General features: G+C 36.5%; 1 protein-coding gene across 12 annotated transcripts in view; it reads left to right on the top strand.

The window, feature by feature from the left end:
• RNF111 (ring finger protein 111) overlaps positions 1-25,638 on the top strand; it is a 94,312-nt gene that overhangs the window by 42,401 nt on the left and 26,273 nt on the right. For all 12 annotated transcript variants that reach the window (XM_061431146.1, XM_061431148.1, XM_061431142.1 and 9 more), the window contains exons 3-5: positions 16,207-16,333; positions 18,961-19,124; positions 22,234-22,428. In XM_061431146.1, the coding sequence (XP_061287130.1) occupies positions 16,207-16,333; positions 18,961-19,124; positions 22,234-22,428 (486 nt within the window). The remainder of the gene's footprint in view (positions 1-16,206; positions 16,334-18,960; positions 19,125-22,233; positions 22,429-25,638) is intronic.

Here is a 25,638-nt window from a genome sequence, read left to right as displayed (position 1 = left end):
TCAAGATCATATTATTCTCATCTTTGTGTAAGATATAGCACTTGTGACTCCATGAGTGATGCTGTCACTGGAAATTTTATCCCAAACTACATATACCTTTTTTCCTTATATTATGATTGGAAAATCCCTTTTTCGTAGGTGTTTTGTTTTGTTTTATTTCTCATAGCTGTACACTTTATTTACAGCTTTTAAAAATGTATCCAACAGGTATATATTCATATTTTGTGACTATACTCCATACTGTATTGACTTAAGGGTTTTACAAGTGTACTCAGCTTGTAAAGATGCTCAACCCTTGGAATTGTAAAGTCCTTACACTGTGAATTATATCTAAATTCATGAATATTTCTTTTCTAAAAATAACAGTTTTTGTTGTTATTTTATAATTTGTATATGGGAATTTTCACACTTTTAATATAAAAAAATATAAATATACAATGAACTCCTACATATTCAGAATCTAACTTCAGTTTTCAACATTCTGCTATTCTTATTTCATCTCTTACCTCTCCTTTTTTTAATGGAGAATGTCAGAACAGTTTCTGACATCATACCATTTAATTTGTTTTATATACTACATATTTCCTACAGACTGGTGGATCTAAAAACTTGATTAGATTCAGGTTCAGTTTAGCAACATTTCCTTGGTGGTGCTGTGCACATTCTGTTGTATCACATGTTAAAATTGATAAGAGGGTTTAGATTGTGTCATCCTGATCCTTCCACCATAAAATTTCCCATTAACATTTCATAAAATACTTTTAGCAGCTTTGATGATCTTATCTAGATACATTATTTCATTAAGGGTTCTAAAATGCTGACTTTCTAATTCTGTCATTCTGTTACATTTATTAACTGAGTTCTCATAAAAGGAAGAATTTTCCCTACATCAACTAATCGATTACTCTGAAATGTAGGTCATACAGGAAAGGTAAGACGAATGCTTGAATCTTCACCTTCATTTACTATTTTTTCAGAATAAACTCTAGCAATATTTAAAGAGATTTTTCATTTTCAAGGACCATTTTGAGATCATAGATTTTGGCATAGTTGATGTGTTGTAGTCTTCTTATTCTTTTTGATGTTCAAATAGTTTCATCTTTGACCAGTGGGAGCATTTTCAAGTTGGTCTGTGTCCTTCTGATACCACTCAAGTAAACTTTGCTAATATCCTTACTCTCTGATTTAACAAGATAGTCCAGATTCATCCTATTCATTTCCTGTCCCAAACCCGGAACTAGTCATTCCAAGTACTCCTGGTTGCTTTTTATTGAGAAATAACAAAACTGCTCATTTTTCTATTGGGTTATCATTGCTTTTCATCTTTCTTAATGCATGTAGTTTGTAAAGATTATAGAAAGATAAATAATTAATTCACGTGACTATTTCCACTGAATATTTAGGATTAGGGTTTTTATGTAAGCTTGTGTTTTACTTTTTGATCTGTTTACTCTTACATTGAAAATTTAAGTTAAATATTTATAGATTTTTTGATTTATAGATTTTTTGATTCTTAACAATATGAACTTTTATTCTATACAAACTATAAATACACAGACAAGTAAACATTCATATATGAATTTAAATGAAAATACTTACAATTATTACTAACAATAATTCTGTTGAATATAATACAAAATTTTTTCTGTGTGTTTCTTTGTTGCCCTTGGCTGGTTTTCTGTGTGGTTATGCCACCAATTTAATATGCATTTAGGATCATTTGTTTCATGGTTGCTGCAAGGTTTTGTTTTTTTCTTTTAAAGGATTTGTAAAAATTTTTAGTTTTGCTTTTTAATTCTGTGAAGCACATACCTGGTTCTGAAGTCAAAATCACTGCAGACACTGACTGCAGCCACAAAATTAAAAGACGATTGCTCCTTGGAAGCAAAGCTATGACAGACCAAGACAGGGCATTAAAAAGCAGAGACATCTCTTAGCTGAAAAAGGTCCATATAGTAAAAGCTGTAGTTTTTCCAGTAGTCGGGTATGGATGTGAGAACTGGACCATAAAGAAGGCTGAGTGCTGAAGAATTGATGCTTTTGCATTGTGGTGTTGGAGAAGACTCTTGAGAGTCCCTTGGACAGCAGGGAGATCAAACCAGTCAATCCTAAAGGAAATCAATCCTGAATATTCATTGAAGGGACTGGTGCTGAAGCTACCTGATGTGAAGAGCCAACTCATTGGAAAAGACCCTGATGCTGGGAAAGATTGAGGACAGGAGAAGAGGGAGACAGAGGATGAGATGGTTAGATGGTATCACTGACTCAATGGACGTGAGTTTGAGCAAACTCTGGGAGATAGTAAAGGTCAGGGAAGCCTGGCATGCTGCAGTCCTTGGGTCACAGAGAGTCAAACACGACTTAGCGGCTGAACAAAATCAAAACTTTTAAATAAGATGCATTCATTGAGGTCTAGTTTTCCATCTCTGCCCTCTCTTCCTGTCTTTTTCTCACTAATAGTCATTTCACACTATTTTTGTCTTAGTTTGTTCCATTTTTCCTCTTCAAAAAGATTAGCAAATATATATATATATGTATGTGTATGTATGTTTACATACACACATCCTCCCCTCACAACATAGCTCTTTTTTCACTTAACAATATATTCAATTGTTAGAGTATAGAGATATAATAGAGGAATAAAAAAATAGATATGAGATGTAGGCTTTCCTACATTCCTCTGTTCATTCTTTTTCATTCCTCTTTTATTTTTTCCACAGGTCCACAGTACTTGTAGTTGTATAGTTATATCCTGATTTGTTCAACCAGTCTCCTATTGATGAACATTTTGCAGACTTTTGCTATTATGAATCGGCTTGCAATGAATAGCTTTTTGTATATGTCATTTGATAGTTCATGCCATTGTATCTTTGGGATAGAATTCTAGGAGGGGATTGTTGGGTCAAAGACAAAAGAGTATGTTATTTTAAAAATATGGCCAAATTTCTCTGTGAAGATTGTAACCATTTTGGATTCATCAGCGTTGTATGAAAGTGCCTATTTCCCAAAGCCTTTCCAGCAGCATCTGTTGTCAGATTTTAATTTTTTGGTCCATTTGATAGGGAAGAAGTAGTATATCAGTGTATTTTAATTTGCATTTTTTATGAGTAATGTTTCTGTGTCTTTTCATGTATTTAAAAGTTATTTGCATTTCTTTTCTTGAGATCAGTAACTTCATTTGCCTGTTTTTCTCTCAGAATATTTGTCATTATTCCATCCATTTTTAGTAGTTTTTTATATATATATTCAGTTCAGTTCAGTTCAGTCTCTCAGTCATGTCCGACTCTCTGCCACCCCATGAATCGCAGCACACCAGGCCTTCCTGTCCATCACCAACTCCCAGGGTTCACTCAGACTCACATCCATCGAATCAATGATGCCATCCAGCCATCTCATCCTCTGTTGTCCCCTTCTCCTCCTGCCCCAAATCCCTTCCAGCATCAGAGTCTTTTCCAATGAGTCAGCTCTTCGCATGAGGTGGCCGAAGTACTGGAGTTTCAGCTTTAGCATCATTCCTTCCAAAGAAATCCCAGGGCTGATCTCCTTCAGAATGGACTGGTTCGATCTCCTTGCAGTCCAAGGGACTCTCAAGAGTCTTCTCCAATACCACAGTTCAAAAGCATCAATTTTTCGGCGCTCAGCCTTCTTCATAGTCCAATTCTCACATGCATACATGACCACAGGAAAAACCGTAGCCTTGACTAGACGAACCTTTGTTGGCAAAGTAATGTCTCTGCTTTTGAACATGCTATCTAGGTTGGTCATAACTTTCCTTCCAAGGAGTAAGCGTCTTTTAATTTCATGGCTGCAGTCACCATCTGCAGTGATTTTGGAGCCCAGAAAAATAAAGTCTGACACTGTTTCCACTGTTTCCCCATCTATTTCCCTTGAAGTGATGGGACCGGATGCCATGATCTTCATTTTCTGAATGTTGAGCTTTAAGCCAACTTTTTCACTCTCCACTTTCACTTTCATCAGGAGGCTTTTTTTAGTTCCTCTTCAGTTTCTGCCATAAGGGTGTTGTCATCTGCATATCTGAGGTTATTGATATTTCTCCCGGCAATCTTGATTCCAGCTTGTGTTTCTTCCAGTCCAGCGTTTCTCATGATGTACTCTGCATATAAGTTAAATAAACAGGGTAACAATATACAGCCTTTACGTACTCCTTTTCCTGTTTGGAAGCAGTCTGTTGTTCCATGTCCAGTTCTAACTGTTGCTTCCTGACCTGCATACAAATTTCTCAAGAGGCAGATCAGGTGGTCTGGGATTCCCATCTCTTTCAGAATTTTCCACAGTTTATTGTGATCCACACAGTCAAAGGCTTTGGCATAGTCAGTAAAGCAGAAATAGTTGTTTCTCTGGAACTCTCTTGCTTTTTCCATGATCCGACATATGTTGGCAGTTTGATCTCTGCTTCCTCTGTCTTTTCTAAAACCAGCTTGAACATCAGGATGTTCACGGTTCACGTACTGCTGAAGCCTGGCTTGGAGAATTTTTAGCATTACTTTACTAGCATGTGAGATGAGTGCAATTGTGTGGTAGTTTGAGCATTCTTTGGCATTGCCTTTCTTTGGGATTGGAATGAAAACTGACCTTTTCCAGTCCTGTGGCCACTGCTGAGTTTTCCAAATTTGCTGGACTATTGAGTGCAGCACTTTCACAACATCATCTTTCAGGATTTGAAATAGCTCCACTGGAATTCCATCTACTCCACTAGCTTTGTTCGTAGTGATGCTTTCTAAGGCCCACTTGACTTCACATTCCAGGATGTCTGGCTCTAGTTGAGTGATCACACCATCGTGATTATCTGGGTCGTGAAGCTCTTTTTTGTACAGTTCTTCTGTGTATTCTTGCCACCTCTTCTTGATATCTTCTGCTTCTGTTAGGTCCATACCATTTCTGTCCTTTATTGAGCCCATCTTTGCATGAAATGTTCCCTTGGTATCTCTGATTTTCTTGAAGAGATCTGTGGTCTTTCCCATTCTGTTGTTTTCCTCTATTTCTTTGCATTGATCGCCGAGGAAGGCTTTCTTATCTCTTTTTGCTCTTCTTTGGAACTCTGCATTCAGATGTTTATATCTTTCCTTTTCTCCTTGGCTTTTCACTTCTCTTCTTTTCACAGCTATTTGTAAGGCCTCCCCAGACAGCCATTTTGCTTTTTTGCATTTCTTTTCCATGGGGATGGTCTTGATCCCTGTCTCCTGTACAGTGTCACGAACCTTAGTCCATAGTTCATCAGGCACTCTATCGATCAGATCTAGGCCCTTAAATCTATTTCTCACTTCCACTGTATAATCATAAGGGATTTGATTTAGGTCATACCTAATGGTCTAGTGGTTTTCCTTACTTTCTTCAATTTCAGTCTGAATTTGGCAATAAGGAGTTCATGGTCTGAGCCACAGTCAGCTCCTGGTCTTGTTTTTGCTGACTGTATAGAGTTTCTCCATCTTTGGCTGCAAAGAATATAATCAATCTGATTTCAGTTTTGACCATCTGGTGATGTCCATGTGTAGAATCTTCTTTAGAGAGATGTATTCTGTATCACACATTTTCCTCCAGTTTGTCTTTAGTTTTTGACTCTGCAGTGTCAAAAATTGTTTTGGATTAGTCACATGTATTGACTGTTACTGTTCCTGTGTTTTTGATCATCATTAGTAAAGTTTTTCCCTCTACAAGTTTATAAAGAAACTAACCCATTTCTCTCTGGCCCCTGTATTGTTTACCTTTTTTTCCCCCCTTACAAAGCTCAGATCTATTTGATGTTTACAATGTGAAGAATAGATCCTTTTTTTCACGTGACTATCCAACTGTCCCAAACCAAACAGTTTAAAATGTTCTTTCTCCTGTTGAATTGAGATGCCACCTTTGTCATATGTTAAATTTCCTTAAGCACTTGGATCTATTTATGGAACTTTCCTACTATTCCATTGGTCAGTCTGTCTGCCCATGCACTAGAAGCACAGTTTTAATTATAGACTGTTTCATATTTTCCTGATTATTTTCTCCTGTTTTTTCCTCCAAGTGAACGTATAATCAACTTTTTATTTGAGGATGGTGGTAGGGGGGAGACACATGATGATATATTTTTTGGAATTGTGTTTGTAGGCTAAATTAGAGTGAACTGACATCTTTAATGGAGAAGGCAATGGCACCCCACTCCAGTACTCTTGCCTGAAAATCTCATGGACTGAGAAGCCTGGTACACTGCAATCCATGGGGTCGCTAGAGTCGGACATGACTGAGCAACTTCACTTTCACTTTTCACTTTCGTGCATTGGAGAAGGAAATGGCAACCCACTCCAGTGTTCTTGCCTGGAGAATCCCGGGGACGGTTGAGCCTGGTGGGCTGCCGTCTGTGGGGTCGCACAGAGTCAGACACAACTGAAGCGACTTAGCAGCAGCAGACATCTTTAAGATTTTGAGTGTTCCTATTCCAGAGTATGGAATGTCTTTTCATTTACTGAAATGTAATTTTGATCTTGCAGGGAATGTTTTATAGATTTTTTTATCAGCTTTATTGAGGTATAATTTGCCTATCATAAAATTTATCCATATTGAGTATACAGTTCAGTGACTTAGTAAACTTAGAGCTGTACAGCCATTGCCACAGTACAGTTTTAGAACATTTCCATTAATCTCAAAAGATCCCACCTGCCTGTTTACAGTTAGTCTCTGTCCTACACTTACTTCTCATACAACCTCTAATCTGCTGCTCTCTCTATAGACTTGCTTTTTCAGGACATTTCATAATACTATATGTGATCTTTTGTATCTGGCTTCTTTCACTTCCCTTAGTGTTTTTGTGGTTCATCTGTGTTGTAGCAGATATCAGTAATTAATTTCATTTTGTTTTTATTTAATTCTATTCATTTTATTACTTAGTTCCTTTATAGTATGCCATTGTATTGATAAGCCACATTTTGTTTACCATTTGTCAGGTGGTGGACATTTAATTGTTTCTAGTATTTGACTATTGTAAATAATACTGTTTGTGAACATTTGGGTACAGATTCTTTGTGTATGTATATGTTTTCACTTCTTTTGAAAAGATACCCAACAAAAGCATCCCTTAGAAGAAGAGTCAAAGCTATTAAAACTTAAGTAACTTTGTGACTACAAAAGACAGGAGCAGTAGCAATGGCAACTGTAACAGGAAGATTCTTTGATAGTAACTAGCATCAGCTTGTTGAGCATGCATTGCATTATGATATATTTTATGTAAAGAGTCTGAGTTCAGATTTGGAATTAGGTGTTAATTCCAAGTGTTGCTTATGTTTGTTCGACAAGTCATTTAAACTTTTTAGGTTTCAGTTTCTTATGGAGCTAGACACGTAGAATATTAAACATGGGACAGAGTATGCGCTCACAAATTGGAAGCTCTTGTTATTGGCATCATACCAGACTTAAGACACAGGGAAACGAAAATAACAAGTTATATGGAGGGATTCCCGAAGAAGTCTGCTAGAGCAGCCCTTGTTTTTGTTGCCATTGTTACACTATCCAGGTTGTTACATTTTATTTTTCTCATGAAGTACAAATAAAATAAGTAATCTTAAATAGCTAAATCACCTGCAGTCCCATCACTTTTAGTTACACTAAAGTTTCTTGTCATTTAATATTTCTACGTGTAAAAGACAACAAAAATGAAATTGGTCCGATAAGAAGTGACCTGTTGATTGTTTTAAAGCTTTATTAGGGTTAACTTCATAACTTCAGGGATATTTCCTTTAAATTTTGTTTTAAATAATAGTCATTCTAAAGATACCCATATCTTGCCTAATTGTGATAGTTATTTAGTTGCATGATTTTTGTGTAGTGTATTCAAGTAATGCTTATAAAGGTTCTTTTTGGAAAAATTACATTTAAGCAAACAGTGCCTAAATAAGTTACTTATATAACTTTTAGTTATACAGCCTCTATATTCATAAAAAATGATACAAATTAAATTTTAATACACTAGCAAAGCTAGCTTTGTATCATTTATCATTGGAACTGATGTTTGACTTTGCTTAACTACGTGAAAGGTGTTTAATATTACCTGTCAGGCTGCAGTCCATGGGGTTGCAAAGAGTGGGACACAACTTAGTGATTGAACAACAACGTGAGGTGATTTCTTTACAGGCTTGTAAAGAAATTTCATATATACATACCATAGAGGGAGATCACCAATAAAGTTGATATGCAGATGTAGCTTTTCTCCATGTAAAATGGTAATGTCTACTTGATAGGTTAAAATAAGGGAGTTGGTTTTTTTTTTTTTTAATCCATGGTGTTTTATTTTTATATATTATACTTTTAGTTCTAAATATATGATTGCTGGGAGCTTTTATCTTACTCTTTATCATGTATGAGATTATGAAGAATTAGAAAAGTAATTTGGAAATTGAATTGAGAATATTAAGTAGATACTTAAGTGCTGCCATTTTGTTGTTGTCTGTGTATAAGATATTTATGATGTTAAAAATACATTTAGGGACTTCCCTGGTGGTCCAGTGGCTATAAGACTCTGCCCTCGCAATGCAGGGGGCCTGGATTTGATCCCTGTCAGGGAACGACATCCCACATGCTGCAAATAAAGGATCCTGCATGCCTCATTTAAGACCTGGTGCAGCTAAATAAATAAATTTAAACAATTAAAAAAAAAAAGAGAAGGCATCTCCTGGTTTCCCAAATGTAAAACAAACAAAACAAGCAAACCAGAAACAAACAAAAAAAACCATTTGACTTGAACATGTCTATGAGTGTAGACTTTAGAACTTAGAAACTACTTTAAAATTTTGCACATCTCATAGTTTTTAAATCTTATTTTTTTTCTATTTAGTGGATAGAACAATTTATATGTATTCCAAAATAAAATGTTATGGAATATTTTTAAAATAACTATTTCTCCAATCATAGTGTCTTTCATTGCCTCTGATTTACTAGTGCCTGCTTTGTTATCCTCTTTGGAGTATCAGTATCAGAGAATATGTTATATATCTAATCATGGACTTGTAACCTCCTCCAAATACTGGCCAGCTTTTGAAGTAGTACAGATATTTGATGATAGAGCTATATTACAGATGAAATTCCAGGATGTCTAGGAATGGTGCCTCAGGTAAAGGAATGTAGACTGTGTAAATTCCACACGGAGAAAAAAATTGAGCCATTTGTTATCATGTGGTAAGCAAGCATTCTGTCAAAACAGGATAAAATTGAATATAACTATCAATGGAATACCAACATACTAGTAGAAAATACAATGAGAAAAAGGTAACGTGTGCAAAAGCAGCAAAGGGAATAAACTGTCTAAGAATAATCTCAATAGGAGTACATTTGGCTTCTCTGAAGAAACTTTGTAACTTTGTAAACTTATGTAACTTTATACAATTACATTTATAATCAAACCATATTCTCCGTTTTTTTAGGGGTTTATAAATATGATATTGGTAGATGTCAAGATAGGATCTTGGATGGAAGTATGTATGTTTTAGAGATATCAGGGCTTTTAAAGTGATGTCTAATGCCACTGCTGCTGCTGCTAAGTCGCTTCAGTCGTGTCCAACTCTGTGCAACCCCACAGACAGCAGCCCACCAGGCTCCCCCGTCCCTGGGATTCTCCAGGCAAGAACACTGGAGTGGGTTGCCATTTCCTTCTCCAATGCATGAAAATGAAAAGTCAAAGTGAAGTCGCTCAGTCGTGTCTGACCCTCAGTGACCCCATGGACTGCAGCCTTCCAGGCTCCTCCATCCATGGGATTTTCCAGGCAAGCGTACTGGAGTGGGGTGCCACTGCTCCACTCCAAATCGCAGGAATTTTTCTCTCCCCTTGATTTATAATCCTGAAAAATAATTAAGAAAACCTGAATGTACTAGGTATCAAAATAGAATAATTTTAGTCCTTTCATCATATGGTGTTGGGACAATTATAGATCTACATGCTCAGAAGGTGGATTTAGACCTTTTATATCATGTTAGATACAGAGATTAACAAAATGGATCGCAGACATACATGTTAAGAGCTAAATTACACAATTGCTAAAGCAACATACAAATACTCAGTCACCTTTGGTTATGCAGAGGTTTGTTTAAACAGTCACCAAAAATGTGATGCATTAAAGAAATTGCTGACTTGGTGTTTCATCAAAATGAAAGACTTCTCTTCTTTTTAATTTTGTTTATTTTTTAATTGAAGGATAATTGCTTTACAGAATTTTGTTTTCTGTAAAACCTCAACATAAATTAGCTATAGGTATACATATATCCCCTCCCTCTTGAACCTCCCTCCCATCTCCATCCCCATCCCACCTCTAGGTTGATACCGAACCCCTGTTTGAGTTTCCTGAGACACACAGCAAGTTTCTGTTGCTGTCTGTTGTGCATGTGGTAATAATAAGTTTCCGTGTTACTCTTTCCATACATCCTACCCTCTCCTCCCTTCTCCCCATGTCTGTAAGTCTGTTCTCTATGTCTATCTCTCCATTCAGATCAGATCAGTCACTCAGTCGTGTCCGACTCTTCGCAACCCCATGAATTGCAGCACGCCAGGCCTCCCTGTCCATCACCAACTCCCGGAGTTCACTGAGACTCACGTCCATCGAGTCAGTGATGCCATCCAGCCATCTCATCCTCTGTCGTCCCCTTCTCCTCTTGCCCCCAATCCCTCCCGGCATCAGAGTCTTTTCCAATGAGTCAACTGTTCGCATGAGGTGGCCCAAGTACTGGAGTTTCAGCTTTAGCATCATTCCTTCCAAAGAAATCCCAGGGCTGATCTCCTTCAGAATGGACTGGTTGGGTCTCCTTGCAGTCCGATGGACTCTCAAGAGTCTTCTCCAACACCACAGTTCAAAAGCATCAATTCTTCGGCGCTCAGCCTTCTTCACAGTCCAACTCTCACATCCATACATGACCACAGGAAAAACCATAGCCTTGACTAGACAAACCTTTGTTGGCAAAGTAATGTCTCTGCTTTTGAACATGCTATTTAGGTTGGTCATAACTTTCCTTCCAAGGAGTAAGCGTCTTTTAATTTCATGGCTGCAGTCACCATCTGTAGTGATTTTGGAGCCCAGAAAAATAAAGTCTGACACTGTTTCTACTGTTTCCCCGTCTATTTCCCATGAAGTGATGGGACGGATGCCATGATCTTCGTTTTCTGAATGTTGAGCTTTAAGCCAACTTTTTCACTCTCCACTTTCACTTTCATCAAGAGGCTTTTGAGTTCCTCTTCACTTTCTGCCATAAGGGTGGTGTCATCTGCATATCTGAGGTTATTGATATTTCTCCCGGCAATCTTGATTCCAGCTTGTGTTTCTTCCAGTCCAGCGTTTCTCATGATGTACTCTGCATATAAGTTAAATAAGCAGGGTGGCAATATACTTGTTGTTAACAAGTATAACAACATATATAAAAAAGGAGCCTTGATGTACTCCTTTTCCTATTTGGAACCAGTCTGTTGTTCCATGTCCAGTTCTAACTGTTGCTTCCTGACCTGCATACAAATTTCTCAAGAGGCAGATCAGGTGGTCTGGGATTCCCATCTCTTTCAGAATTTTCCACAGTTTATTGTGATCCACACAGTCAAAGGCTTTGGCATAGTCAATAAAGCAGAAATAGATGTTTTTCTGGAACTCTCTTGCTTTTTCCATGATCTAGCGGATGTTGGCAATTTGATCTCTGGTTCCTCTGTCTTTTCTAAAACCAGCTTGAACATCAGGAAGTTCAAGGTTCACATATTGCTGAAGCCTGGCTTGGAGAATTTTGAGCATTACTTTACTAGCGTGTGAGATGAGTGCAATTGTGTGGTAGTTTGAGCATTCTTTGGCATTGCTTTTTTCGGGATTAGAATGAAAACTGACCTTTTCCAGTCCTGTGGCCACTGCTGAGTTTTCCAAATTTGCTGGCATATTGAGTACAGCACTTTCACAGCATCATCTTTCAGGATTTGGAATAGCTCAACTGGAATTCTATCACCCCCACTAGCTTTGTTCGTAGTGATGCTTTCTAAGGCCCACTTGACTTCACATTCTAGGATGTCTGGCTCTAGGTGAGTGATCATACCATCGTGATTATCTGGGTCGTGAAGATCTTTTTTGTACAGTTCTTCTGTGTATTCTTGCCATCTCTTCTTAATATCTTCTGCTTCTGTTAGGTCCATACCATTTCTGTCCTTTATCGAACCCATCTTTGCATGAAATGTTCCTTTCGTATCTCTGATTTTCTTGGAAGAGATCTGTGGTCTTTCCCATTCTGTTGTTTTCCTCTATTTCTTTGCATGATCGCTGAAGAAGGCTCTTATCTCTTCTTGCTCTTCTTTGGAACTCTGCATTCAGATGTTTATATCTTTTCTTTTCTCCTTGGCTTTTCGCTTCTCTTCTTTTCACAGCTATTTGTAAGGCCTCCCCAGACAGCCATTTTGCTTTTTTGCATTTCCTTTCCACGGGGATGGTCTTGATCCCTATCTCCTGTACAGTGTCACGAGCCTCATTCCATAGCTCATCAGGCACTCTATCTATCAGATCTAGGCCTTTAAATCTATTTCTCACTTCCACTGTGTAATCATAAGGGATTTGATTTAGGTCATACCTGAATGGTCTAGTGGTTTTCCCTACTTTCTTCAATTTAAGTCTGAATTTGGCAATAAGGAGTTCATGATCTGAGCCACAGTCAGCTCCTGGTCTTGTTTTTGCTGACTGTATAGAGTTTCTCCATCTTTGCCTGCAAAGAATATAATCAGTCTGATTTCGGTGTTGACCATCTGGTGATGTCCATGTATAGAGTCTTCTCTTGTGTTGTTGGAAGAGAGTGTTTGTTATGACGAGTTCATTTTCTTGGCAAAACTCTATTAGTCTTTGCCCTGCTTCATTGCGTATTCCAAGGCCAAATTTGCCTGTTACTCCAGGTGTTTCTTGACTTCCTACTTTTGCATTCCAGTCCCCTATAATGAAAAGGACATCTTTTTTGAGTGTTAGTTCTAAAAGCTCTTGTAGGTCTTCATAGAACTGTTCAACTTCAGCTTCTTCAGCAGTACTGGTTGGGGCATAGACTTGGATTACTGTGATATTGAATGGTTTGCCTTGGAAACGAACAGAGATCATTCTGTCATTTTTGAGATTGCATCCAAGTACTGCATTTCGGACTCTTTTGTTGACCATGATGGCTACTCTATTTCTTCTGAGGGATTCCTGCCCGCAGTAGTAGATATAATGATCATCTGAGTTAAATTCACCCATTCCAGTCCATTTCAGTTCACTGAATCCTAGAATGTTGACATTCACTCTTGCCATCTCCTGTTTGACCACTTCCAATTTGCCTTGATTCATGGACCTGACATTCCAGGTTCCTATGGAGTATTGCTCTTTACAGCATCGGACCTTGCTTCTATCACCAGTCACATCCACAGCTGGGTATTCTTTTTGCTTTGGCTCCATCCCTTCATTTTTTCTGGAGTTGTTTCTCCACTGATCTCCAGTAGCATATTGGGCACCTACTGACCTGGGGAGTTTCTCTTTCAGTTAAATTCTTTGGTACCATCTTATAATGAAAGACTTCTGTGCTTCATAAGACACCATTAAGGAAATGAGTATATAAAGAACTTTTATAATTCAACACCAAAGTCCAAGTTAAACATGAATGAAAGATCTGAATTGATATTTTGGCACAGTGGCTAATAAGCATTTGAAAAAATGCTCAACATCATTAGTTATTACAGTAATGAAAATTAAACTACAATAAAATACTATTATATATGCACTAGAACAGTTACTATAAAAAAAGAGACAATAATAATTCATGGCAAAGATATAGAGCCCTCATTTTCCCGGCAAGAATGTGAAATTGAACAGTCACTTAGGAAAACAATTTGGCACTTCATTAAAATGCTAAACACAAATGTATGATAGTATGTAGAAATTGCATTCCTAAGAATTTACGCAAGAAAAATGTAATCACATGTATACAATGAAGTACATGCATTTATTTATAATAGCCAAAAGTGAGAAAAATTTAGGTGTCCATCAATAACAGAAGAATGGATAAACTGTGATATATTCATATGATAGGAAACTTACTCAGCAGTAAAAATGAATGAACTGTTGATATGCCAGAAAGATAAATAAATCACAAAATAAGTATGCTTAGTGAAATAAGCCCAGGGACGGGGGAACCTGGTGGGCTGCCGTCTTTGGGGTTGCACAGAGTCGGACACGACTGAAGCGACTTAGCATCAGTAGCAGCAGTGAAATAAGCCAGATATGAAAATATTTATAATGTATCACTCTATTTATATTGAGCTTTTGAAAATACAATTCAATCCATAATGACAGGGGTGGTTCAGTCACTAAGTCGTGTCCGACTCTTGCTACCCCATGGACTGTAGCCCACCAGGCTCCTCTGTCCATGGGATTTCCCAGGCAAGAATAGTGGAGTGGGTTGCCATTTCCTTCTCCATGTTGTAGGGGTGTAGGGATGCAGATAGAGGGATGGTGATTGACTGAAATAGGGCTTGTGGGATCTTTTTAGGGTATTGGAAATATTTAAAAACTGGACTGCGGTGTGGTTATGCTTCACGAATGTACTAAAGTCAGTGAAATGTACACTTAAAGTGGATGAAATTTTAAGCTCTCAATATTCTTATTATTGGAAAATTCTTATCTCAAACATGTCTTAGAAATTGTTGGCTGACCTTTAGACAGGTGATAGTAATGAAGAGATAAGACTATTTTTAAAAAGATAGTTTAGCCCTAGATTTGTGGAAAATACAGCAAGAGTAGAAATGGAGGGTAACTTTTATCCTTTTTTTTTGTTTGTTTAACCGTCTTAACCAGTTTAAAGGGTGCAGTTCAGTAGTTTTAAGAATATTCACGTGGTTGTGAAATGGATCTCTGGAACTTTTTCTTCTTGCAATCTGAAACTCCATACCCAATTAACAGCTCCCTTTTCCTTCTTTCCCCCTCAGTCCTGGTAACCACCATTCCCCTTTATCTGTGAATTTGACTACTTTAAACAGTCACCCATAAGTGAAATCATACAGTGTTTTTGTGTGAGTGTGTGTGCGGGACTACATTGTTTCATTTAGCAGGGCCAACTTCTAGTAATAATCTTATCTAATGCCGTAAGTAAAAATTAGTTCTAGGTGAAGTAAATACTAAGGAAACACACTGAACCCAGTATAATGTCTTCTAGATAAGGAAGCACTTTCCAAACTTAGAATACTTTAGAAAAGATTGTGTACAGAACAAGGTTCTGTAGCATAAAACTAAAAAGTCACTGTGTTTCTTAAAAAATACCATATCACACAAATAAAAACAACCCTGAAGAAAGTGTGCAGAGAGTGTAGTGTCTTCATTTTATATGTTAAAGGGTTAATATCTTACAGAATGTGAATATCTTACATAAGATCTTAAATGACTACTTCCAAATATTACAGTGTTAATGTCCTTATATGATTATGCAAATTCATATGGAAACTACTGAAAGTTTGTAAAGCATAAACAAAAATCATGAGAAGAATTAAAAATGAATACGTACCGATTAAGAAAGGGAATTCCCTAGTGACCCATTGGTTAAAAATCCACCTGCCAGTGCAACGGGTTCGATCCCTGGTCTGGGAAGATCCCACATGCCTCAGGGCAAATAAGCCTGTGCTCTGCAAGTGCTGAGCGGGCACTCTAGAGCCCACATGCCACAGTTCCGGAAGCCTGCGTGTCCTAGAGTCCTGTGCTCTGCAACAAGAAGAGCCACCACGATGAGAAGCCTGCGCACTGCAACTAGAGGGTAGTCCCTGCTTGCTGCACCTAGAGAAGCCTGCACGTGTCAGTGAAGACCCGGCACAACCAAGGGTAAATAATAAACAAAAGTTTAAAAAAAGAGTAAGTAACTTTTCACTATGTGTGGTGAACTCCGGTTTTAAAAACTTTGATTTGGCAGATAAAATTTTCACTTTTGTGACTAATTTCACACAAGTAAAAAATGTCAAAATTTTTTGTCTATAAGTTAGCTGACAGGCATATGCCCTTAATTTTTAAAATTGAAGTATAGTTGACTTACAATGTTGTGTTCATTTCTTCTGTTTGGCAAGTTGATAACATTACACATGTATATACATTCTTTTTTTTTATATTCTTCTCCATTATGGTTTATCACAGAATACTGAATATAGTTCTCTGTGCTGTACAGTAGGACTTTGTTTATCTCATATACCCTTCAAATGTATTTTCTTCTTTCTAGGAAATATTGATGAAGATGTTGTGGTGATAGAAGCTTCCTCCACTCCCCAGATCACTGCCAATGAAGAAATTAATGTTACCTCAACTGACAGTGAAGTGGAGATAGTAACAGTTGGGGAAAGCTATCGGTAAGATTTTAATTCCTAGTTGTATATTTGAAGTTTTAAGTATAAATATTTAGACACATTTGTGCTGCAGATATTTTCATTGTTTTAATTAAAAAAAAAAACAACCTAATTTGAGTATGTGGTTGTTAAACTAGGCTGAGTTAGATTCATCTGGGAAGATTATAAAATACATATTGTTGCTGGATCATGGCCCAGACCAGTTGAACCAGAATCTTAGGAATCAGTATTTTTTAAGCACCCCAAGTATACAGTGAGAGTTGAGTCATTGCTCTGGATAAATATTGATTTTACTTGGTGTTTTATAAAATTGAGTTTGTTTTATGATTCAGAGTTCACAAACTCCTGGTTTCTCATTAATACCAGTGATGTTTATGCTTTTATATTAGGACAACTTTGTATCAAACCTCTTTTAAAATTTTTTTGTCCTTCACTCAGTAATTTGTTATAAGCTCTGTAGTAAAAAATGAATGGGATATCCTTGTTTGTTTTGATAAATAATTGAAATGTCATTGTCCTTTTGAGAATCACTTTGACCAAAAAAGAGAGAGAGAGACCCTAATATTGTATTCATTTTGGGCTTTAGATGGTTACAGATACTGGTAAAGGAAGCAGTGAACTGCTCCTCTCTTTCATGTCATGCACAAAACTAATCTATGGATGAACCTTAATTTTTGTGTTGAAATGAATTTAGAAATGCATTTGCTTATTGTATTTTAATGTTATTGATTGAAAAAAAAATGTTCATGTAACAGTCTAGAACGTGCTTCTTTACTTAACACTTTCTCATTGGAGTACTGCTCTAATGGTGTGGAAGAGAGCACTCTATAACATACACTTGTTTAAATTTAAATGATTTTCCCATACTTGGAGGAAAATTGATACTCCGTGGTATGTGCCATAGATACCTGTGACTGCCCATAGTGCTTGATACAATATTAACTTGGTTTCTATGAGCTATAATTATTGTTGAAACTAAGAACCTGTTTTTTTGTGGAATTGGAGAGCTTTCTTATCATGCAGATGTTTAAATATTCAAGCAAATGCATTTACATAGTGGAGACAGTACTCTTGAAAAAGACATATATGCTCATTACTCATATTTATTTTCCTTATGGTTACCTAGAACATTAACTTTGTCACTTCAACTGGCTCCTTGCCCTTCCTCTGTAAGAGAGAATGTATCCATGTTTCAGATCTCCTTGTGTCAGGATTTGATAATTGCCACTAAGGCCTCTGGAACTGTTCCTTATACATCAGGCTTTTTGCTGGTACTTCACTCAACATTATATTTGGAGTTAGTATATCCTGTGAAGTTTTCACCAAAGTACTGCAAAGACCTGGAAGTTTCTTCAGCTATTAACAGTTTCTCAGAAATAATAGGCTGCTCAGTTTCATCAAAGACTCTTGATTTCTCAAGAATTTTAAATGGTGATCATTCTCCTTATCTAAAACTATTTCATCTTGAAACATTTGTTTATCCTCATGCCTTAATATGTACAATTCTTGCTGGAATACACTGTCTTGTTTTTCATTTTTTTTTAAATCTGTGTCTCAGGATTTAACCTCTATACTCCTCTATTACTTGAAAATTTAAATTTACAATTTGAAGTTCTTTCTAAACTTCTAGGCTCCATGATTGCTAAGGCCATTTTCAGCTCAGTTTGAACTTTGGAGTTCTTCTCTGAAATTCTCTGTATGAACTTTGAGTGACCAATCTCATACGCATACAACTACATGTTAGTAGATCTGGCTCACTTTTTTCCGTACATGCTGACATACATACATATAAGCATATAGGCAGTTTTACATTCATTTTGGGCAGGAGGAAAAACCAACTTTGTAGTAAACCCCATCTTCCTAAAACATTTATTTTTTTCTCCTTGGATCCTGAGAGCTGCATATTCTATATACTGTCTCTCTGTACCTTTAATCCAGATCATTACAGTGAATCCTTTACAATTTTTTAATAATAAAATATATGCCTGTAAGTAATTTAGTACAATATACATAATTAACAGATGATAAAAGGCATTTGGTGTTGAGGGTTTGTAGTTATATGCCTTTAAAGCATAAGTGGCTCAAACAATGATGTTATGTATAGCTGCCAAAGTATAGTTAGCTGCAGTAAACTAGCTACGGCTATCCTTACTTCTCCTGATAGCAAGAAATCTCTCGTACTTCAAATCTCTTTTAGGACAGTCCCAGAAACAACTTGGTTCTGGACTCCCAAAGCTGAAGATCATGTGAATGTTATTAAATGTTTAGGGTGTTGATATTTTTGTTACTATATCTATGATGAATAATTTTAGGTCTTAAAATGTAAATGATTGATTATAACCCAGGTGACTACTCTACCTTGAAAAGAGAGTAGCATTCTTGAAACAGAATCCTATATTTTACACCAATGATAGGCCTAACATATTTTTCGTTTTCTTAGGTCAGTTGGTTGGTGAACATTTATTAAATATTTAATTCAGATGTTTATTGAGTGCTCAGCATTATGCTAGTCATAATTCTAAATTCTATTGTGATTATCTCTCTGGAGAATTCTTGCATGAAGAATTTCACAACTTATTTTGTAAGAAAGGCTTATGATTTCTTAGGTGACTAAAAATTTTGTTATTTAGGTCTCGGTCAACCCTTGGACACAATAGATCTCACTGGAGCCAAGGTTCAAGTTCTCATACAAGTCGACCACAGGAGCCACGGAACCGCAATAGAATGTCTACTGTTATACAGCCCTTGAGGCAGAATGCAGCAGAAGTTGTGGACCTTACTGTTGATGAAGATGGTAAGTTGGAGTGCTAGCAGTGTGGAATTATGAAGACAATTTAGTAAAATGAAATATCTTAATATGTTAGAAACTCTTTATTGCTACTTATTATTGGTAATAATAATATGTCAATAATATATTATTAAATTACAGAGAAGTTGGCAGATTATCCTAATGTTATTTTCAGTTGATAATATAACCCCAGTTTGTAAGTTGTGTCTAAGTTTTTTCTGGTTATTGTTTCACTGCTTGGTAGTTGTTTTCTTAGAAAAAATTATTTTTACAAGTGGTGGTTTGATCTATCCTCAGACTTATGTGTTACTTTCATTTATAATATTGCTGTCATACTTTACTATGAAAAATAGAAACAACAGTTTTAAAATACAGAACAGAAAAGCAGTGTAACTGAGTTTAAATGATTAATACTAGTTATTTGAGATGTTGAATTTGCTTTTATAAGTTATGTTATCTTTCAGTGTAATAATGTGGTTACTTTATGTGCTGCTTACCTCTAGTGTTTCGTTTTGGCTTACAGGGCTTCTGTAGCTCAGATGGTAAAATACCTTCCTGCACTGCAGGAGACCCTATTCAATCCCTGGGTCAGGAAGATCCCCTGGAGAAGGGAATGGCAACCCACTCCAGTGTTCTTGCCTAGAGAATTCCATGGACAGACCATGGGTTGCAAAGAGTTGGACATGACTGAGCGACTAAGACTTACACTTCACTTCTCTGGCTTACATACAGCTACACCCAAGTAACTGAGGAAACAATGCTAGAGTTGGAAAGCAGAGGTTAGAAAATGTGGAAAGCAAGTATGAATATATGAATACATTTGTGAATTTTCCCTCAAATTGAGAATTATCTTTAGATACTGATAGTTACATCTTAGAAGGAAATGGTCGGGAACTCTGCTTAATGAACTGTGGTAACCTTAATGGAAAGGAAGTCCAGAAGGGAGGAGATACATGTATATGTATGGCTGATTCATTTTGCTGTACAGTAGGAGCTAATACAACATTGTAAAGCAACCATACTCCAATAAAAAATAAGTTAAAAAAGAAGCCCTCAATCATAATGTCCTTAATATTTGGTAAGCCATATATGGATTGGATTCTTTACCATCTGAGCCACAAGGGAAGCCCATTAGTTTTGGCAGTTAGCTATAAATTAGATAAAGAATACATTTGCTAGGTTGGAAGAGTTAAGGGCCTTGTGAAATCAACTCTAATATTGGCTGTTGGCAGTTTGGATGATCATAACTTTCAGAGTACCAGTACTTTGGAGTTAAGATGTTTATGAAGAGAGAATTTATTCTCAATGTACATTTCAGTTAACAATGTTTTGGTTTTTATTTTGGAAGTACCATAAATCATCTGTAAGAAGCGGTTAATATAATAGGGATTTATTAAAGATTATCCAATTAAATATTGTTGACTCTTTTGGAAACTTTTTGTGTTTTCCCATGTGACACCTGCCATCTAAGTAACTTTTTAATCCACTTGAATTTAGTTCAAACAGAATACTTTTATGTTAAAAGTATTCCAGTGATTAGTAGACGGACTCCCTTCTCTCAGTGGAAAGCTTCCATCTTACTAAAAGTAAATCTAAAACATAAGTTTAGTTAGAACAGTGGTTCTTACCTAGTGACCGTTTTGTGTGCCTGGGGACATTTGGCAGTATCTACACACTTTTGATTCTCAGAGTGGAGGGAGAGTGCTGCTGCTGCTGCTGCTGCTGCTGCTGCTGCTGCTAAGTCGCTTCAGTCGTGTCCGACTCTGTGCGACCCCATAGATGGCAGCCCACCAGGCTCCCCCATCCCTGGGATTCTCCAGGCAATAACACTGGAGTGGGTTGCCATTTCCTTCTCCAATGCATGAAAGTGAAAAGTCAAAGTGAAGTCGCTCAGTCGTGTCCAACCCTCAGCGACCCCATGGACTGCAGCCTTCCAGGCTCCTCCATCCATGCTACTAACATCTAATGGGTGGAGGCCAGGGGTGCTGCCAAACATCTTATAATGCAAAGGACAGCCCACCTCTAAGCCACTCCCACCTCCAGTCCAGAATTATTCAACCAAAAAAGTTAATACCTCTGACTGAGAAACTGAGGTCAACTACTGGCAAATAAACAGAAGTTCCTTCCTCTCCCTTTTATGTTTAGGCAAATATATTCCTTTAAGCATCTGAAGTATAGGGTTCCATATAGACTAACAGGCACTATTTGTGTTTCAGTAATCAGTCTCCTGTACTGCATTGTAGAGAATGGTTGTTTTCTCATTCTATTCTGTATCACTTTTAAATATCTTCTTTGCAAGTCTAATTATTGTGACTATGGTTTGGACAGATTTATTCCCATTATTAATTATTAAAGTCATGTAACAATTATGAGTCTAAAATAGAGCTCATTCATAAGGTCTACCTGAAATTTCTTTTAATTTCTACTACAGAAACTTTAATTTTTATTAGAAAGCACTGATAAAAATATTTGCAAAAAAATTGGGGGAAAACATACAATACGACATGTGAAAAATTAAAACATATTAAAAATCCCAGCTAATGTTTATTAAATGACTTCGATTTGTAAAGCATCATCTATAGGTACTTCATATGTGTGATCTCTGTTCATCCTAACAATAGTTCTATGAAGAAAATTTTGTACTTTACTAGTTCTATAGATGAGGAAATGGAGAGTAGTTGAGTAATTTCTCCTGGATCAATCTGTCAGTGGTGAAATCAGAATTTCTATCCAAACCGTTGAACTCTAAAATCCATAGGTACCAGAGAGAGTACAATTTGTGTGCTGTTCTAACAGCCTGGGACAATGTGTGTGAACATAGCAGAGGGACTTTTATTTTACCTCTCTGTGATCAGAAAACTTACATGGTCCTTACCCAAGAAAACTATGTTAGTCCTTTGAATTATTGGAATATGCACATGTATGTTTAAAAATACAGTAACATTTCATTTTAATGTTGATTTAACTTTACGAAAGCTTTTCTTTTTAAACTATATATTGTACTTATCAGAGGGTTCACATTTTAAGTTTAATAGCTATAAAAATATTAGCTTTTATTAAAATATAACCCATTGCCTAATTTGTTTTGAAATGCTAAATATTTTGTATTTTGTAGAACCTACTGTAGTACCAACCACTTCTGCGAGAATGGAATCACAAACCACAAGCGCTTCCATTAACAATTCAAATCCATCTACCTCTGAGCAGGCCTCTGATACTGCTGCAGCTGTCACTAGTAGCCAACCCTCCACAGTGTCAGAGACTTCAACTACTCTCACAAGCAATAGTATGACTGGTACTTCTACAGGAGGTATGTGCAAAAAATAAAAAGGGGCGAGGAGAGACTCTTTGTTAGCAAAAGAATTGTTGTTATTAAGATTTTAGCTGTGTTAGCAAGAGTATATTCTTAGAATAAACATCATATGTTAACAAAGTGGTCTCTTAGAATTAGATTATGACTTCATATTTGAGTTTCTGTGTGCTATGTTACCAGAGTATTATAGCTCAACTGAAAGAGATGGGGGAGAATTGAATGGCTGACACCAAAAATACAATCAACAAAAGAAAAAAATGAATAGGACTTGATCAAAATTTAAAATTATTGTACATTAAGGGTATTTATAAGAAAGTGAAAAGATAGCCTACAGAATGGGAGAAAATATTTGAAAATCATGTATTTGCTAAGGGTCTGGTATCCAGAATATATAAAGAATTTGCACAGCTTAACAGTAAAAAGAAAAACAGCCCAGTTTTTAAATGGGCAAAGAATGTACATAGCCATTTTTCCAAAGAAGAAGATCATTTATATAAATGACCAAGAAGCACATGAAGACATTAGTTATTAGGGAAATGCAAATCAAAACCAGAATGAAATTCCGCTTTACTCCTACCAGGATGCCTATAATTAAACAAAACAAAAGAAACAGGAAATCAGAAGATGACCAGTGTTAATAAGGATATTGAGAAATTAGAACCTTTATTAACATCTGGTAGAAGTGTAAAATGATAGAAGACACTCTGATGGTTCCTTAAAAAGTTAACCATGGAGTTACCGTAAGACCCAAAAGTCAACTCCTAAATACGTATCCAAAAGAATTGAAAGTAGGAGTGGGAGTTTTAAGAAGCTTGACGATGTCCATTTCCCCAATTTTATTGTTTATTCTTTTGGTGTCATGTCTAAGAAGCTATTGCTTAACCCAAGGTTGCAAAGATTTACTCTTATGTTTTAAGATTTTTATAGTTTTAAAAAAAGGGAAAAATAAATCCAAGAAGGGCCCCCTGGGGAGTTAAGGGAATATAATGGTGCTGATTGCGTGCAGTTTGAGCTGATGGTCTTCTCACTAGTCTTAGAACAATTTCCTTCTTGCAACAAACATGTTTCCTCCTTCATCCCTAGGAGCTTGGGATTAAAATACACACTTTGATATATAAAACAGATAACCAACAAGGACCTACTGTATAGCTCAGGGGAACTATACTCAATATCTTGTAATAATTTATAAGGGAAGAGAATATAAAAAAAGAGTACGTGTGAAAGTGATGTGTGAAAGTGTTAGTCGCTCAGTCATGTCTGACTCTTTGTGACCTCATGACCATAGCCCACCACCAGGCTTCCTCTGTCCATGGAATTCTCCAGGCATCTGAGCCACCAGGGAAGCCCACCCACCCTACCCCCGAGAAAAGTATATATATATATATATATATGTAAATTACTGAGTCACTTAATACCTGAAACTGACACAACATTGTAAATCAAGTATATATCAATAAAATTTTTTTAAAGGAGAATTTTATAGGTTTAGCTTGTAGATTATTTCTTAAGATTCAGTTAGCAGTGCAATCTCTGGTTCTTTCCTATCAGCTGTTTGACTAGATCTTAAAATAGCCTTTTTTCTCTCCTGAATGATGGCACAGAGATAGGAACTTGCTGTTTACTAGCAGAGACATCATAGACCCTATAGGTTGTAGATTGCCTCTATCACCAGTAATAATAGTGATGACCATTAATAATGAAACCACTGTATATTTTATATCAATTTTTTTTTGCTTTTAATAATATGTTTAATTCTTATATCCTTATAACTTAACGTTGAGCAGATTAGAAAACTGTTTGTGTCTGGTTTAGATCTCCCTTCCCTGGAAACTAAAGGTGAGCCTTGAGGAAACACAATTTCCTGGGATATCTTTTAAATACTGCATTTTTTGAAAAAGAAAATGTAGGCGGAAGTGAAATGGGCTTTTATTTCATTTATTGACTGCACACTTTTTTCTGGTTGCATTCTGTACCTTGTGTTTATCTAGATGTTATGTGAAACAGTCCCAACTTTATTTCAAGACAACTTTGAAACAGTCCCAACTTTATTTAAAGAAAACTTTATCTCAAAGCTTTTATTTATGTACTTATTTTTTAACACCTTTGTTTAGTTAGGATTCATATTTAATCTATTAAGTAGTAACATCATTGCATGAGTGGACCCTCTCCATGATATTTATTCTTTTTATGACAGCCCTTCTGATAGACTTAATCATGTTACATTTCTCTAGACGAGGAGAATCTTGTTCAAGGCCAAGTTGTTCCTCTCTATAAATCTGATAAAAGCACATACAGATAGACTGTATTAGGGGCATTCAGTTCTGCTGGTTTCATTTCCTTCCAGGACTGTAGAATATCATTCACCTATTTTCTTCGCATCCTGTCTTTACTTTGCACCTTCTTGCATATGTCCAGCGTTGAATCACTTGAGCCATCTAGCTTATCTCTTATCCAGGTTTCTAAATGGGGCTGATAAAAATCATAGAACCATGCAGATCAGTGCCTCCTGAATTTATGGAATCAGATCTTGGGCTGTTGGTAATAAGTTGTGATAGTATCATACCTCAATTAGTTCCCTTCCCTTTCCTTTCCCTCAGTGTCTATTCCAAAATTGTCTTATTTTTATTAAGACTCTCATTTCTGGGGGTGGAAGGAGGATAAAAAAATAAATGAAGGTTCTCATGCTAAAAACTTTTGTATGTTTATACCTATCCATATCTCCTAACTGCTGGTCTCTCAACTCCCTTCAGGTAGCTTCCAGTTTCTTTATCTGTGCTTTTCATGCTATCCTTTTTTGTGTCCTTGGCCTTGTTTTAATCTTGCCTGTGTGTTCAGCATCTGTGCTGGTTTCATTCCTTTCATACATGTACGTGTGCATTTGTGTTAAGTCTATGCACACCTAAGGGATCTTCTTCACCTTAAACTCCTTCATTTAACTTTGACTCCTTTTAAAACAAACATGATGTTTAAAATCTGGCAGTAAACTTTCTTCTCATCTTCTTTTCTCCCAGAACTCTATTCTCATCCCTTTTTTCACTGATCCATCTCATAATTTTAGGTGTTTTCACCTGCTACCAGTAGTCAATGACTCACCATTTTGTGCTTCCAGAGTGCTCTCCTTGTTTTAAACTTTCATATCCAGCTTCCTCTCCTCTGGGCCATTCTGCAGTCACCTCAAATTCAGCATGCCCACACTCAGCTTATCAT

This window comes from Bos javanicus, chromosome 10 (genome assembly GCF_032452875.1).
Source record: "Bos javanicus breed banteng chromosome 10, ARS-OSU_banteng_1.0, whole genome shotgun sequence".
Lineage (NCBI taxonomy): Eukaryota > Metazoa > Chordata > Mammalia > Artiodactyla > Bovidae > Bos > Bos javanicus.
Note: the sequence above shows the minus strand (reverse complement) of the source record. Positions and strands in the feature narration are given on the sequence as shown.